General features: G+C 49.6%; 1 protein-coding gene across 3 annotated transcripts in view; it reads left to right on the top strand.

Moving 5' to 3' along the window:
- Window positions 1–17,913, top strand: part of GCK (glucokinase) — a 36,711-nt gene that overhangs the window by 6,741 nt on the left and 12,057 nt on the right. Inside the window, exons 1-6 of one of the 3 annotated variants that reach the window (XM_074940234.1) lie at window positions 3,809–3,915; window positions 7,437–7,599; window positions 9,519–9,673; window positions 12,799–12,918; window positions 14,045–14,140; window positions 14,517–14,616. In XM_074940234.1, coding sequence (XP_074796335.1) covers window positions 7,491–7,599; window positions 9,519–9,673; window positions 12,799–12,918; window positions 14,045–14,140; window positions 14,517–14,616 — 580 coding nt within the window. In that variant the 5' untranslated portion in view covers window positions 3,809–3,915; window positions 7,437–7,490. Of the gene's footprint in view, window positions 1–3,808; window positions 3,916–7,436; window positions 7,600–9,518; window positions 9,674–12,798; window positions 12,919–14,044; window positions 14,141–14,516; window positions 14,617–15,407; window positions 15,491–17,913 lie in introns of those variants that run through there. The other 2 variants (XM_074940233.1, XM_074940236.1) reach the window with 2 other exon arrangements.

Below are 17,913 nucleotides of genomic sequence, written 5' to 3'. Positions count from 1 at the left end.
TCGGAGCCCTAGGTTCAAATCCCGCCTCTGCTACTAGTTGGCTGGGTGACATTGGGCGAGTCATTGCTCGCTCTGTGCCTCAGTTTCCCCATTTGTAAGTTTAAACATTGGAACAATTACCCAGGGTGGTGGTGGATTCTCTATCCATGGCTCCACATTCTAGCTGCCTTCGCTTAGGGGCTCGGGCTCGCCGCGTCCCAGCTCGGCAACCCCCTTTCATGCCATTCACAACGTGCCAAAGGCGCGTACGCTTCTAATTGAATGGGGAATACCCGGCCAAACAGCTTGTCGCTGTGGTTACTGCGGAGCTCTGTCTAGACACCGGCAATGGGCTTGCTTTCCTGGCCGCAGCAAACCAGAAAGCAGCCTGGCCATTAGCTCTGCGGGGCTAGGCTGGCAGCTGTCTGAGCGCTCCCCTGGCTGCACAGATCTAGAAAAAAACGTGTCCGAGTTTTGTATCCTTGCACTCAGCACCAGCGAGTTGTGAGTACCCGAGAGAACTCCTCAGGCAGCATCGCACCAGCCGTAGGTTGTTTGCAGGGGATCCAAAGGATGGGGAAGTTCATAGAGTCACAGACGCACCGAATTTAAGGGCGGAAGGGATCGGTAGGTCATCAAGCTCCTATATATCATCACCAGGCCGGAGAATTCCACCCAGGGCAGCACGAGAATGGGAACATAGACAGGGAAAGGGGCTCAGATTAGCTCACCCCGGTGCAAAGCGGGGGTAAAACACAACCAGAAGGGCAGTGTTTGTGCCCGCTTTGCTCTTGTTTGAGGGCTCTTCTCATCCTTTAAATCAGTCACGTTTTGCGGTCCTGGAGGTCACAGCCAGGACGTGGCCCCAAGCTCTGAACACACACCAGGAACTCAATTCTTTTAAGTGCCACGTTTCCAAACGGGCCTCTAATTTGGCAACCAGCGAGTCTGACCTGAGCAGGTCACGATGAACACTGGGCCATTTGGTCTCACAGCCAATTGCAATGGTGCATGTAACGTGTGAGTCCAATTGTGGCCCTAGTACAGAAGTTACAAGGCCAAGCCCATCTCTTCCCTGGGCACGTGCAGGGGATTTTGCTGAGGTCAAACTGAGATGCCCCGTGTGGATGGGCTTTTATAATGATCTGCTGGGGTAGGTATTTTCGGATGGGAAGGAAAGATTATCTTATTTGATGGCTTTCTCCTTCTGCCGGTCACCGTGGTATCTGGGCACCCTCCACATGAAATCAGTAGCAGTAGCGAAGTCCCGTGGTGTCTCTGGCACTCCTCCTTTTCAGAGTCAAAACTCTGTTTTGGTTTTAGACGTTACGAATTTGCTCTTTTGGGTTGGTCGGGGTGTGGGGGTTGGAAGAGGGGTCTGTTGGGGTGCGAGGTTGGAAGGGGGAGTCAGTGTTTGGTGGTTGAGGGGAGGAGGGGGGTCAGGATTGAGGGGTCAGGGTTGTCAGTCCTATGTTGGAAATACCCTTGTAACTGTAGGGCGCCCCCTTGTGTCTTTTGTGCATCTTATGCTACTGTGAGACGGCCATTGTGGAAACGGGCCCAGGGCATCGCATGCAGCTTATTGCTGTTTTATGCATCTCATTAAATAACGAGGCAACATGCACTTTGATTCCACATCACAGCAACAAGAGCACAGATGGTGTTTTAGCGAGGGCACTAGCCTGGAGCCCAGGAGATGCAGGCGCTCTTCCTGCCCTCTCGGACCAGCGGCTCCATCATTTACAGGGGTCTGGTGGTTGTTAAGCGCTTCCAGCTCCCGGAGACGTCAGTTTGACCGTCAGTGCTCTGTGCCTCAGTTTCCCCACCTCTGGAATGAAGATTGTTAACCCTTCCCTACCCTGTGGGGGAGTTGCACAGATAAATTTGTTAATGCAAGTGGTGCACCCATACTATATGACAGGGCCAGAGAAAACCCTAGAAATAAATGAAAGCCTAAATGGTTGTGCACCTCCTCAACTTGGAGCAAGGCTCACTCGGTAGAGACTTACCTGGCCCCCATCACTGGAGCATTTCAGCAGCTCACAGTCGTTAGCACATTTATTGTCACACGTCCCTGAGAGGTAGGTCAAGGCTGTAACCCCATTTCACAGATGGGAACTGAGTGGCAGAGTGACTAAGTGACTTACCCAAGGGCACACGGCACCTCTGTGGCAGAGCAGGGTCACAGCTGGCTGAGTAATGGGAAAGATATTTCAGGCTACTTTCTTTGACCATCAACAAGAAAACTTACTGAATACATCCTTCCTGGATAGCCGTCATCGTGCTCTGCTTCCCATCTGTTTCCCAGGCTGGGAAAGATATTATATTAGTTTAAGAAGAAAAGCTTTTTTTTCTCCCCGACTCAGCCCAAATACGACAGCACTTTAAATGCCAGTGAGGCCTTCAGCTACTGCCGTGAACTGAGCGTTGGCCTTCACTGGCAATACAGCAGGTAGCTTCTCTCAGATATTTTGGTTTGACATATAAATTGCGGTTGCTAAAGTGGAGCTGTGGTGTCTGTCCTGCACTCCCTTTTTCAGTGGCTCCTAATTCACCCCAACAATCTGCTTTGGCAGCAATACCTCCCAGACTCAGTCCAAAGAGGAAGGAATGCTCCTGGAAAGTTTGAGCAAAATCAGATCAGACACTTTTGAGTGATGTGAACAGGGGGTGGGGGGAAAAAAGACCAGTTTCCCCTGTGTTCCAGTTGAGGTTTTGGAAACTGAGGCACAGAGCAGTGAAGGCAAAGCAAGCATGTTCATGCTCTCTCCCATGCTGCCCCTTGTGTTTGGGAGGAGCTGCCCATAAACACCCTCCTTCAAATCTCTCCTTAACATTCTCCTTTGTCACGACGCCTGCAAAAACTTGACAACGATTTGGCCACTGGGGTGCTGAGACCACTTCTGTCAGCCTGGCCAGCATCTCATTGTTTCCTTGTACTCCCGCATTGGTCTATCGGCATCTATCTGTTGCCTCTTGTCTGACCCTTAGATAGTGTGTTCTCTGGGGCGGGGACCATCTTTTTGCTCTGTGTTTGTACAGCGCCTGGCACAACGGAGACCTGGTCTGTGACTGGGGTGCCGACCTGTCATCATAATAGATGCATGAAATTAAAAAGCTAAAATTAACCCACAGGGGAAATAAATGCCAAACCTCTTCTGTCCTATCCAGCTTCTCCTCCTGCCCTCATCCCCAACTCTGTGTTTATATCAGAGAGGGCAGGGTAGAGGGTTCCACCTGGCACTCAGAGCAGAAAGTGGTCATCAGCAGAGGTTTGGGGTACTGGTGATTATTAGTCTTAGCCAGACATAGTTGGCAGACCACTGTGTGGGCCAACACCGGGAACCTCCGGAGCTCAAAGCGGGATGATCTCTACAGCTTGAGCTGAAGAGCCAGGCTAGGCCTAGGTGACTTGAAAGAAGCAGTGAAACAGTAGAACGGGGAGGAGTGGGGAGCGTGTCTGGTAGTCGAGACCCAAAGGGGAAGGGGCAGGTGGGATGGGGAGAAGAGGATGGTGTCATGGGGCCACCTAGGAGGAGAAAGTTGGGGAGAGGGAGAAAAGAGGGGGCCTGTCCTATAATCACAGATGAACCCATGGGGGAGCCGCTGGCTCAGGGAAATGGGGATTACCCCAGGGCCTGCCACAGACAGAGGGTCGGGGGTAGTGTGTAACGAGGGATCTGTGGGGTTCTGGCTGACAGATCAGAGCACTGGGATGCTGTGGCATGCTCCTTCCAGAAATGGGATCCGAATCTCATCCTGTGTCTTCTCCTTCCTGCAGAGGGTGCAGCAAGGGGTGATGGCCCTGCCTGGCCACTGGGATTAAGTTCCCCACTTCTCGCCCCTCTTGAGGCTCTGGAGTGTCCTCGGTGGGGCCCGCTCAGTGCAAACGCCAGACCCAGGAGTTCGCGAGCCATTCACTACGCACAGTGGAAGGTGGGGAGGAGGGGTTCTTTGCATGAACTCTTGGGAGCGGGCGAGGTAGGGAGGCTACCAAACGGCAGGGCATTGCAAACACGAGGGTGATGCAAGGCTTCTATATTTAGGAACTGGCATGAGCCTGTCCTAAATATAGCACAAAATATGGGGCGCTGGCCTCCCTGCAGACCTCTGGCAGTCCCTCAAGTTACGAAAGAACCGCTCCATTTAGATTAGATGTGGAAGAGCGCCCAAGGTCCCATCCAGTACCGCCCTGGGGGACCAGTACAAAGTCCTTCTCTAGGGGACTTGTATAATGTTTTCTTCAGGCTCGGTTTAAATGCCCCAAGGGTTACGCTCCAGCCGTTTCCCTTTGGGAAGCAATGGTGATCGTCCCGCTATGGTGATGTTTTCATAGTGCATCGGAACTGGGAACTGTCCTCTGAGCTCTAGGAGGGTGTCCACAGTGTTCTCTATTCCACAGTGTGTATCTGGCCCTCACTGGGCATATTTGGTTCCTTCACAGTATTTATGGCTGTGTTCTACCCATTAAAATAGCCTCAAAACCCACTGGACCCACTGTCTGATTGATTTGCTTTACGGTCCATTTTCATTTCATCGAAGCATATTTGGTCTACGGTAAATATAGCAGGATGCAGATGAGCATGTGCCATTGTTTGTACGTGTGTCCAGGAACAAACAAAATGGTTGCCATGGAATTGAGATTGGAAATACATAGCCATCATTCCAGACGGAAAAGAAACCATTAAAAGGAATTTATAAATTAATAACCCAGACACCAGGAAATTCAAAGTGACATCAAACAAAGAGAAAGTGGGACATGGCGGGTTAAGGAAACTGCAGATGAGTTTAAAATCCCCTCCCATCCCCTCTCCAAATCATGAGACGACTCTACAACATCAAATGGACCTGATTCTGCTCTCACTGGCGAGTGCAAATCTGGAGTAACTTCACTGAAAGCAGGGGAGTGATCCCGGCACAAAATCAGGCCCCATATCTTTTTCACTTACCAGATTGTCCCACACGAAATACTGATGGCCTACAGCAGCTGTTGCCTCGGGGTTCTGACATCCCTCACCCCCTGCCCTATGCCCTATCCTCCTTCTCCTTCCTGTCGATCACGCCTCCCCTGCACTGTCTGCCTAGGTCATTTTAAAACCTCCACTGCAGCATGAGTCTCCTCTCAGAACCCGTGAAGCTGTCACTGGGGGAGGAAAGGGACTCATTCCATCACTTGGAGGATTTTATTCCCAAGGAGAATAGGACACCCTGGAAGGGAAAGAGAGGTTGAGCGGCAGAGAGCCATGCTCCGAGCGGGAGTGAGAGGTGACCTGTGCTCCGGCTGCTGCCCCACAGCAGAGGCGTGGGTGCATGGAACAGATAGTTGGTTGAAGCCTGTGTGGAGTGACTGGCAGCAGATTGCTGGCTAAACTCTGACACATCATTGTTTTCTGTGCAAACAGCAAGTCAAGGTCAGTGGTGATGGTCCTTACAGCTCAGTGACCGTACTCTGAGGACAAGTCAGAAGATCTGGGGTCCTCTTTGTCTAAGGTCACTGTTGCTTACTTTGGGACAGGACCTCTAGGAAATACATTTCAGCCGGAGAGACTGGTGCCAATTCCAACATTACAAAAGACAGATCAGACCAGTGGCTGCAGTTCTGAGCTGTTGGCAAGGGTGGATGTTAACATATGCTACATCACATGCTGGGAAGTAAACAGGGTGTTTTAAGGCGGCGGAATTACAATGTCCAGCCTGGCGGGCTATAGCAAAGCAGACATTAAGCATAAACTTTAATTGGCTGTATTTGTAATAAGTTTACGGTAATGGGGTTTAAAAGTCGCCTTTGAAGCAGCTTAGCTTTGATAGAGGGAAATACGAAGTTGCCCAGACAGATGACAGTTTTGTAACTTCTTACTGTGGTCGTGAGGTCTCCTGGGCCTTAAGAAAGCATAAGCATGAGATGTGTGACCGAGTGAAGAATAATGGATTATGAGTTATGACCAGGAAAGTGGCCAGACCCTAATGTCCAAGAAGCCATTGAGGAGCCTGGATTGTTGACTCAAGGGGGCTTGAGACAGTTTGGTGGAGGCGTCAGCTCCTGTTATTTCCTTATCGCTTGCTTGGGATAAACACGTGGACTTGTGGACGGGACACAGAAGCAGTCCCCTAGGAAGGAGGGCCCCCAAGAATGAACGAAAGGTCAGCCTGGCCTCACTTGATCAGGACTGGACAATGCAGTTGAGGTGCAAAACCTGTGATCACCTGATTTGCCCAGAAGATCTCTGGGGAGGTCCTATGGGATGTGACCAGCTTGAATCTCAACCTTAAAAGACCAGGTAAGCGAGGAAGAAGTGCGCTCCTCTCCAGATCCCCGTAACAACAACCAAGCAGCTGACACTCCTGCTTTCCCTGGGCTGGTCCCATGGACAGTGAAGCCCAAGACACCACAGACCAGCCAGTTGAGCAGAGGTTGATACCCGCTCACGTGATGGTACCTGAGCCAGAAGACATCGCCTGCTTCCCTACACTGCAGTTCCTCATTGGCTCTCGGAAGCTCAACAGATCAAGCAAGAGAGAGAGAGCGCCCATAGTACGAAATTAACCTAGGTTAATGCAAATCTTATCACAGATCACTGAAGGCCACTTTGGGTTTGTAAAAATTCCAGTTTTAGCCCATTCTTTCCACAAGGGAAAGGATACAGATTGAAAACGTCAGCCATTCAATTACTGGTATGATATAGTTTTGTAATTTAATGATTAACTGGGCTCGTGCAATGATTTGAATCCATTGTTGGTCTCAACTTGTTTTTATTGTTAGTTAACCAATTTAAATTTGTACTATTGTTAACTCTTTGATTGATTAATCTGATTTACGTTCTAACCTCAGTCTGATTGTCATATCGTTTAGCACTTTAGGGAAGTATAATTAACTAATTAGCCTTATAGTCATTTAGGCTCTTAAATAAAAGCCATAAAACCACATTGAGTTGATTTTCTCTAATCAAAAAGCTATGAGGTCAAAAGAAACTTAGTTAAGGGGATTTTAATTAAACATTAACAAATAATTTAACTGAGGCCCTGAAAACCTTATTATTACTACAGTTGACAGCACACGAACCTAAAGCTGGGACAGTGTGAAACCCATAACTACCCACCTCCTTCACTCATGGCTGCTCTGTCACACTACCCAAATCACACCCAGGAAGGAGTGGCTGGGTTGAGCTGTTATCATGGTTTTCTGGTTAGTTTCTTGATCTCTACTCTGATCACTTTGGATGCCCATGCTGCGTTCTAGGCTTTCCCTTTCTCCTGGGCGGCCAGAAGACCTCTTGGATTCTGCACTGCCTCTGACGAGCTCCCTGCACAAGGGACCCTGATGCACCGAGCCTGTCCTTTCTGCACAGGCTAGGTGTAAGTGAATGAGGTCTTGGGTGTTAGATCGCTTGCTCCTCTTCCTTCCCTGGCACAAACTCGCCTGGGTCCCTCCCCTCTTACCTGCATCTCTGCTGCCGTAGGTGGAGCAGATCCTGTCTGAGTTCCGGCTGCAAGAGGAGGATCTGAAGAAGGTGATGCGTCGGATGCAGAAGGAAATGGATCGGGGGTTGAAGCTGGATACACATGAGGAAGCCTCTGTGAAAATGCTGCCCACTTACGTGCGCTCCACACCCGAAGGCTCAGGTAACACATTATCCTACAGGGCGTGGACGCCCATGGGGAAATGAGAGTGCAGAATTTCCCACCCTTACACCTCTCACTGGTCCCATGGGTACACAGAGACAGGGACCCAACCAGCCTGGGGTAAGAATTTGATCACCATCCCTCCACTCCTCTCCACCGAGGGCGTGCTGCTCGCAGGTTGGGGGAGGGATCAATCAGTTGTGGCAGATGACAGAACAAGGAGCAACGGTCTCAAGTTGCAGTGGGGGAGGTCTAGGTTGGATATTAGGAAACACTATTTCACTAGGAGGGTGGTGAAGCACTGGATTGGATTACCTAGGGAGGTGGTGGAATCTCTATCCTTAGAAAGAAAAGGAGGACTTGTGGCACCTTAGAGACTAACAAATTTATTTGAGCATAAGCTTTCGTGAGCTACAGCTCACTTTATCGGATGCTTATGCTCAAATAAATTTGTTAGTCTCTAAGGTACCACAAGTACTCCTTTTCTTTTTACGGATACAGACTAACACGGCTGCTACTCTGAAATCTATCCTTAGAGGTTTTTAAGGTCAGGCTTGACAAAGCCTTGGGTGGGATGATTTAGTTGGGGTTGGTCCTGCTCTGAGCAGGGGGTTGGACTAGATGACCTCCTGGGGTCCCTTCCAACCCTAATCTTCTATGATTCTAAGCGCGCTGGCCTTGGAATCCATGAAAGACCCGCTAGAAGAAGGGCTAGAGAGGGCTGAATAGCCTGTTGGACCTCAGTCCTGCCACCGTCTGCTGAGAGGGCCCTCCAGTGCCAGTGAAGTCTGTGGGAGATGAGGAGTTTCTGCCTTTCTCAAGAGGTGCCCAGCACCTTCCAGGATTAGGTGATTTCAGGGCACCTGTCTCCACTCCTTGTTGTCTTCTAGATCAGAGGGGAGCATGGCAGCTGCCTTATCTTTTGCAAACTCTGCTGGCTAGCACAGAGGCCAGGGCTTGTTTGGGAGAGGCTAGCGCTGACTCTGTGGCACGAGCCTCATTCAGTCAGCGGAAGGCAGGTTTGTCCTTGTGCTGGCCCCCAAAGAGGCGTTTTGTGGGTCTTTACACAATCTCCTGAATTCCCCCACCTCCCTCCAGCAGTAGCAAGAGATAGGTGACAAACCCCGTGGCAGGAACTGTGTTGACATCAGGGATGGTGCTGGCGCACCTGATGTGCTGGGCTTCCGATCAAAGAGGCTGGCCAGAAACTGAAATTGCCAAACAGAACCCAGCCATGTTCGAGTCATTTGGACGCATAAGAGAGAAACCAACGTGTCTGTAAAATGGAGGGACAAGCAGAAGGGAAAAGACAGGTCTTTCTTCATTTGCTTTCTAAGCAAGTCTTCCAAGTTAACTGCCTTCCTTTGCAGGGGTCCAGGCGGTGAATGTGACAAGTCAGGAATAGAGCTGGTCGGAAAATGGGATTTTTTTCTCCATGAAAAAAGTTGACCTTTTGTTGAAAAAATAAACATTTGAGGCCAAAACCCAGAAAATGTTTGGTCAAAACCCCCTAAAATTTCAGTCAAAAAACAAACCGTTTTTGACAGAAATATTTTTGATTTTTAGCCATGGTTTTTCAGGTTTTGTTTTTTGACAAAAAGTTGAAATTTTCCACAGGAAGGGGAGGGAACAGTTTGGGTTTTGGACTGAAAATTTTCTGTCCTTTCGATGGAAAAACCAAAAACATTCTCCCCCAAAAAACAGATACTTTCCAAGAAAATGTCTATTGAATCAAATCCCCAATTTTCCAACAGAAAAAAAGTTTTTGGGGGAATTTTTCAACCCTGAATTCTACTGTTAATTTTCGTAGCATCTAGGAACCCAGTCGTGGGCCAGGGCCCATTGCGCTAGGCGTAGTACAAACACAAGACAACAGCTAAGTAACTCTTGAACTGTTAAGCTTCATCCTGATGTTGCAGAGGTCGGGGACTTCCTGTCGTTGGATCTCGGCGGCACCAACTTCCGTGTGATGCTGGTGAAAGTGGGTGAAGGGGAGGAAGGGCAGTGGAGCGTGACGACAAAGCATCAGATGTATTCCATCCCAGAGGACGCCATGACAGGAACAGCCGAAATGGTGAGCGAGTGCTTGGCCAAAAGAGCCGTGAAAACAAGGTGCTGGCAGGCGTCCCCTAGACAAACTCTCCAATCCGAAGCTGGGCAGGTGGCAGCTGGGGCGGGAAATGAAAAGGCAACTGGACTGGAGCAATACTAAAGGTGCTGAAGAATAAGCTAAGTTGTCTGATTGATTTTCTAGATCTATCCAACTCCAACAGGCCATGGAAGGTCTCCTTCAGAGGGGCAGAAAGGATGGGGGAGGGTCCACTTTCTATGGGATATTAGGAGTAACGTACAGAGTAAAACATGGATATATCCTTACTTTACCAGAAAGGAACCATGCGGGAAGTCGCTGTAGCAGGGCTTCCAATATCCTGTGCTTAGCGTGGTAAATATCGCTGAACAAATGATTGATTTTTTTAGTTTGGTGGCTAAACTGAAAAATCTTGGGGGGAAATTGACCCGAAACAGAAATTTTTCAGTTTTTCTCACTGAAAAGCCTCCAAAAATTTAATTTTACATCCAGCAAAATATTTCGTTCACTCCAAAACAATTTTTTTATTATTTCATTTTTTGTGTCATTTCGTTTTCAAGTGTTCTTATCCTTTTTTGAAATCTAACTAAGTTTTAAAAGAAACTTTGTTTAGAAAGGAAAAGTGGAAATGTTTCATTCCAAAAGGTCAAAACAAAATGGTTTGACTTTACTGAATGTTTTGTTTTGTTTTCATTTTTGTGCCAAAACTCTTTGCCAAATTTGGCCTGAATTTGTGAATAGTTTCAGTTGGCCTAAAACTGCATTTTTTGGTAATCGGCGGTTCTTCTGAAAATTTTGCCCAGCTGCAGCGGTGAGGCAAGGGTACATGGTAATTGGCCATCCTTTAGGGAGCCTGTGTGAAGCCATAAGTCTGTTATACAGCCCACACTAAAGGAAAGCCAATACAACCTTTATACTCCCGCACCTTAGCACAAGTTCTCTTTGTGTCACAAAGTTTGGAGAACTTGTCCTAGTTGATTTTTAATTGTTTATCCTTCATGAAAACTAAAGAGACAAGCCTCTGAGGACAGACCAGGTTTAGCTAACATTAGCCATGCAAAGAATGAAGTAGGGTCTTGAAGAGATCAAAAGACCCCAGTGACTTTAGGATTTAAGACTAGACAGAATATGGGTAGCCTGGCAGATTCATATTGATTTTTTCTGGTATAATTCGTAGGGCTGGACAAAAATTTTCTGTTGAAACTGTTTTTCGATGGAAATTGGGTTTTAGGCAAAACAAAAAAGGTTTCTTGCTTCCCACATAAAATATGGGTGTGTGGGTTTGGGTTGGTTTTTTTTTTTGGGGGGGGGGGTGTCAAAACAAGAATGTTCAAAGATGGAAACATTTCAGTTGTGAAATGCTGCTGGCGTGCTTCATGGGAGTTGTAGTTTGCATGTCTAATGCTCTTATTTTCTTCTATGGCAGGACTTCATCTCCCATGATGCACCAAGGCCATGCCGCAGCCACAGTGAACCACCTCCCTGCACTAAGAAGGGAGGCTGTGGTGCATCATGAGAGATGTAGTATGAATGGGGAGCCTGGCCTGTGGAGGAGAATGGGAATATTAGGGACCTGAACTACAACTCCCATGAGGCACTGCTGCAGCCATTACCAAATTGAAATGATTTTTTGCCAAAAAACTTGAAATTTCTCATTTTCCGACCAGCTCTATTAATATGTAATTATTCAAATGGCAGGCAATACATTCTAAGGTCCTCAAATTGGGGTACCTGTGTGTTTGATAGCCCATTTTTAGGTGTAACCTCAGTGGCAGCTTGACTAGGCAGCTGGGTCAAATAAGTTTTAGCTTCATCCAAGCCATAAAACAGATAGGTTTTTTGTTTTGATTTTTGCTAAAGCGTCTTTGTGATAAGAATAAAACGGAGGTACGAAAGCCCTGTTCTCACGTATGGGTCTTTAGGAGTAAAAGCTGCTGCCTCTGAGTTTGTAGATTTTGACACATCTGGAAATTAGGAATCTTTTATTTTGGAGGCCCAGTGTAACCCTTTTATCTGCCCCCTCCCATCCAGCTGATTAATATTTCATGATCAGAGAGATACAATAATTGTGTGGATAATTAATTTTACTGGCTGCGTTAAAATAGCCATTACTAGGGACACAAAATACTTAGATATGTGAAGGGGAGGACTGAACTAATAAAATTTTCAAATCAAAACACAGAATTATACCATCCCTCTACTCAAATTCCAGCACTCACCGGTTACAGATCTCGGTATTGTTCCCGAAGACTTCAGCTTCTCTATGTAACAATACATTCCACCCATGACATGGCAGCTACATTATCTAACCACTTGCCTGGCACAGACACACCAAAGTCATGTCAGAATTTTTCTCCCCCACCCAAAAAAGTTTTGACGAGGAAAATTTCACCCAACTCTATCTAAGAGTAATTCCTTCAACGAATCTGCATGTCAGAGGAAGGCCAGTAGGGTACAGACAGCTGGATTTGGGGCAGAGATAAAGTCATCTGCTCTCACGTACACACGTTCACACACACCAGGCTTTGCCCAATCCCAGCCTCCTCTACCAGTATTCATTTCCTCTGTACCTCCAGCTAGGACTGGGCAGCTGCACACATCAACTCAGCCGAAGAGGCGTGGCTGGAAGCCATGGCCAGCGGTGCTAGCCGACGTGCTGTTGGCAGCTCCAAGACAGGCAAGAGCTACCCGTGAGCACAGATTTTGCCGATCTCCAAAGCTGGAATTAGGAAATGCCATTGCAATGGCTGCTATATTATACCAGAGGGCTGGGTGCCATCTGGCGGGCAATGCTGCAACTGCAGACATCTGCCTGTCTATATCGTGTGCGCCGTAGAAATCTTTATGTAGTGCGTGTGGTTTTCTGGGTAGTAATCACTGACAGGCTTTGTTACTGAGGCAACATGCAACAGAAAGTCAATCAATGGGCCTGTGTAGAGGCTAGAGAACTGGGCAGCATGGAGCAACAGGGAGCGTGGAGCCAGCTGTCCCCTAGAGGAGGTGTCAGTGTCTCAGAGGCAGGAGGAGGTTGGTGGTTGGAGGGCTGATGGGAAATGCCCAGCAATGCTGTTGTCGTGATTTTGGAATGACTTGGGGCCTTCCTTTTCCAGCTCTTCGATTACATCTCCGAATGCATCTCCGACTTCCTGGATAAACACCAGATGAAACACAAAAAGCTGCCTCTGGGCTTCACATTCTCCTTCCCCGTGAGGCATGAGGATATTGACAAGGTGAGGCCAAGGCAGGGTGACTCCTGCAGGCAGATCAGAGGTGAAGGGTGAGAGAGGCTGCAAAGAATAGTGAGGGAGTGCAACAGTGGGCAAACTGGAGGAGCCATGCCTGATCTTCACTGCCCCTTCCCATGCTGAGCCGTGGAGCTGCATCCCGCGTCCCCAGGGAAGTGGTTCACAGTGTGAGCATGAGCCCCCATCTGTACACAGCAGATCCCTTAAATACTCAGGCCCAGGTCCTCAAAGGTATTTAAGTGCCATTGATTTCAATGGGAGTTAGGTACCTAAATACCTTTGGCCTTTCTTCATAGGGGCTGGCGTCTTTACTTGGAGGTGAGCAATGACTGATCCCCCGTCACGTTCACACTCGTTGCTTCCTCTGTACACCCATGTGCTCCCTTGCATGCTTACACTAGATCTCACACTTCAGACTCCAAAGCTCAGTCCTTGCTGATAAGGCCTCAGCTAGAGCATTGTGTCCAGTGCTGGGCGCCACATTCCAGGAAAGATGGGGACAAACTGGAGAAAGTCCAGAGAAGAGCAACAAAAATGATGAAAGGTCTAGAAAACATGACCTGTGAGGGAAGATTGAAAAAACTGGGTTTGTTTAGTCTGGAAAAGAGAAGACTGAGAGGGGATATGATAACAGTTTTCAAGTACATAAAAGGTTGGTACAAGGAGAAGGGAAAAAAATTGTTCTCTTTAATCTCTGAGGACAGGACAATGAGCAATGGGCTTAAATTGCAGCCAGGGAGGTTTAGGTTGGACATTAGGAAAAACTTCCTAACTGTCAGGGTAGTTAAGCACTGGAATAAATTGCCCAGGGAGGTTGTGGAATCTCCATCACTGGGGATTTTTAAGAGCAGGTTAGACAAACACCTGTCAGAGATGGTCTAGATAATACTTAGTCCTGCCATGAGTGCAGGGGACTGGACTAGACGATCTCTCGAAGTTCCTTCCCGTCCTAGGATTCTCTGATTGTGGGAGCTGGGACTGCCCAGCTGGACATGCATGAGCAGTAATGCACCGCCCCGCATCCATTGAGATCAGAGAACTGATTGCTTAGCTCTCTGCTTTCTCTCTTTGTAGCACTTTGATCTAACCCCTTTGTCCCCTTGTCCCGCAGGGGATCCTTCTGAACTGGACGAAGGGTTTCAAAGCATCAGGAGCTGAAGGGAACAACGTCGTGGGGCTTTTGCGGGATGCTATCAAGCGCCGAGGGGTGAGCTGAAAACATGGTTTGTGCTGTTCATGCTGGCTAGTTCCCCCGGCGTCTCCGCACAGATGCGCCCTCGTGGGGTAAGACTGAGGCTTCTCTGGGCTCACCAGCTCCACCGGGGGCACGTTGCCAATCCTCCTGCTCCTTCAGCCTCAAGGACATCCTCAGTGGGAAGGTGGGCTGGAGAGATCCTCGCTCAGCAGGAGCGTTCTTGGCTGCTCAGTCTGGATCAGTGGACTGGGCACTCCACATGCCCCTTACTAGCGGCAGGGTCCTGCCCTGGAATTGTTCTGTACCCGGGCGTGTGCTTCCTTTTGTCTGGGCTCTTCTCTGGAATGCCTGGGGGATCGTGACCTCTCTTTTGTATGCTCCTCCGCAGGATTTCGAGATGGACGTGGTCGCCATGGTCAATGACACGGTAGCTACAATGATTTCCTGTTACTATGAAGATCACCGGTGTGAGGTTGGCATGATAGTGGGTAAGATACCTGCCCACCTGGGCGTTTCCCCTCATCCCAGAGTGCATTGGGCGCATTCCCCACCTGCCCATGGACACCGCGGGCTCTCTGATGTGGATTGTCCAAGTGGAATTCCTGCTGGTCCATTCTCAGGGCTTGTTCCAGTCCTGTTGGCAGCAGGAGGAAGCAGAGTAGTCCTCAGTACCGCTCAGTGTGGGAGTGGGCGGGAGGCTATTCAGTTGATTTGGAGCAAGGCCATGCCATGTGTCACCTTTGGTAACACTCAGGAGGCGGGTTGGTTGGAGGAAAGCCCCACCGCTGAGCTGCTCTGACATCATCTGTTTGGCAGCGGGCATTCTCAAAGGCCTGGCTCTCCAACTGGATTTCTCTGGACACAACTACTGTTGAGCGTCCCTTGAGGCTAACAATGTTGCAATGTCAGGCTCCCTCAAGATGCAGCAGCTGGTCTTAGTAACCCTGGGGTCCGCAATGATTCTGCTGACGCCGAAGCGCATTCCCTCCTCCCTTGAGTTGTTCCTCGCGGGATCCAGTTTTCTTTTTCTCCAGGATCAGTCGGTACCGATGGTGTCTCTGGTATTTCAAGTAACTGTGCTGATTTCTCTGACCATCTGTTTCTGCCCTCTGTGATGGTGGTTCCGTCGTGGGGGAGCAGTGAGCACGCTGGCTGACTTCCAGCTGTTATTGATTGTTGGGCTGAACCGTGGATTTGTGTATCTCCCAGAGTCACGTTACTGCTTTGTTTGCATTTCTTCCAATTGAAGTGTTAAGCCTGGAATTGACGTAGGTTTGTGTAATGGAGATCTTGTGGGAAATAAAGTCCCTGCTCATCTGTTCTGTGGAAGCTGCTCTCCTACTGGTACCTGTCTACGCTCCGGTAGGTTTCGATCTATTTATCTATCTTAGGGTTGAATACTTCCACCCATCACCATAATATCTGGGTGCCTTTCCCATAAAACAGATAGCGACAGCGAAGCCCCTAGAGGACTGGCTAAATAAAGATCATTCTTAGCTTTCTTGGAGACAGGCTTCGCTCCCCGCCTCCCCATTGCTCTGGGGATACTGTGGCGAGAAAGTGCTGGGCTCAAACAAGGAGATCGAAGTGAGCTCCTGCACTTCCGCATCTGGAACCAGGGCTTAGGGCTCAATGATGGTGTGAATTGTGACCCAGGATGGGGAATGACCGTTCTGCTGACTGTGCCTGTTTGATTTGAGATCGCCGTTCATTGAGTAATCGGTTAGCTGGGGGCACGTCTGGGACGCTAAGACTCGATACCATGTGTGGACATTACCTCTTCCATCTCTGACTTCCGTGAGCTGATAACCTGCCCTACCAAGAGCAGTTAGCATCACCTTGAGAGTCACTGCTGACTGCTGGTTCCCATGAGGAGGACAGAGCAGAGCTGAGGGAGTTACTCACAGCCCAGCCCCTGTGTGCCAAGTGGGCTCTATGGGTGGAGAGCTGCCAGGTGGATCAGGGAGGCAGAGCTCCCTTGGAAGGACTCCGGAATGAGAGGACATAAGAGAGCTGGCAGGAGAAAGGCTGGGGGGTGGGCCCAAAGTTCTGGGCGGGGCCCAAAGCAAATGGGCAGAGTCTCTGTTATAGAGTTATAGAGTTTTAGGCCAGAAGGGACCACCAGTCCAACAGCCTGTGTATCACAGGCCACCCACCTCACCCAGCACCTGAACACTAACCCAACAACCCAGGAGTCACAGCCCACAGGACACTAGACTGTGGTGTGCCACAGGCTGAGATTAGGAGTTACCAGGGTGCACCCGTGCCCTGTAAGGGCAGGGAAACGGCTGTGAGATACCCCCAGATAATCCTGGCGAGGGACCTGCACCCCATGCTGCATCCCTGCAGAGGAAGGCAAAAAAGGACCTGTACCCTGCATCTGCATGCTGCAGAGGAAGGCAAAAAACCCCGAGATCACTGCCAATCTGACCGGGGGGAAATTCCTTCCCAACCCCAGAGACCCTGGGCATGGGAATAACAACCAGCCAATGACACCAGGGGAGAGACTACTCGGTGCCCCCTCAGGGCCCTGGCCCACCCCACCCGGTGTCCCATCTCCAGCCACGGCCATCCCTTTATGCATTTGGGGGGGGGGGGAATCCCTTCCTGACCCCTGCAGGCGGCCGGCTGACACCTTGAGGGGCCCGAGAGTCCGATTCAGCTCCCGCTCACCCCATGTTCATCAGGAGTGGTTCCACAGAGCACACCGGTGCAAGCGATTAGAGATTCAGGCCCGTTGCATTCACCACGAGATCCTTGCTGAGCGGACACAGCTGGCAGTGATGCCGAGCAGCCCACCCGGAGATGCCGCAGAGCGCCGGGCGTCGGAGAGGCACCGAGCCTGAGCCAAGCACAGTGACAGCAGGTCGCTGTTAGAAATGCTGGGATACCCTGTGCATGAGCAGGCTGTGGCCTCCTGGAATGGTAACAGCCGACAGCAGCCCGGGGCCCCTCCTGCAGCAGCCAGGGAGGGAGCCCTGGGTGTGGTGCCCGCTCCCCCTCAGCTGGGGCAGGTGGAGAATCAAGGCCGCCTCCCCCATGGGGCACGGGAGCCACTCAGTGTCCTCAGCGACAGCTCCATTTGGGCCTTTCACATGGCTGCCTCTTCCACTTGCCCTGGGTAAACAACGCTCGCTCAGCAAACACACTAAGAATAGAGATGAGCTCATCTCTGAGTGGGAGCTGCCAGTCAGGTGAGTTTAACACATAGGCTCCTTCCAAGCAGCCACAGACCTCCCCGGTGGGTGAGGGCCGAGGGCTCCCCCAACAGGGTATTGTCACTGCTGGAATCACCAGGGCAGGCCATGGATTTATAGATTCCAAAGCCAGAATGGACCCCTGTGATCAGCTAGTCTGACCTCCTGTAGACCGCAGGCGTAGACTGCAAGCCATGGGACTTCCCACAATAATTCCCATTTGAACTGGGATGGATCTTTTACAGAAACATCCCATCTTGATTTAAAACTTGCCAGTGATGGAGACTCCACCATGTCCCTTGGGAAATTGTTCCAATGGCTAATGACCCTCGCTCATTTGTACCCTATTTCCAGTCTGAATTTGTCTAGCTTCAACTCTCAGCCATTGGATGGTATTAGACCTTTCTCCGCTAGATTGCAGAGCCCAGTATTAAATACTTGTTCCCCATGTAGGCACTGACAGACTGGGATCAAGTCGCCCCTTAACCCTCTCTTTGTTAGGCTAAATAGATTGAGGTTTTTGAGTCTCTCCCTAGAAGGCAGGTTTTCTAATCCTTCAGTCATTCTCGTGGCTCTTCTCTGCCCCTT

The sequence above is a fragment of the Natator depressus genome, chromosome 26 (genome assembly GCF_965152275.1).
Source record: "Natator depressus isolate rNatDep1 chromosome 26, rNatDep2.hap1, whole genome shotgun sequence".
NCBI classification, from domain to species: Eukaryota; Metazoa; Chordata; order Testudines; family Cheloniidae; genus Natator; species Natator depressus.
Note: the sequence above shows the minus strand (reverse complement) of the source record. Positions and strands in the feature narration are given on the sequence as shown.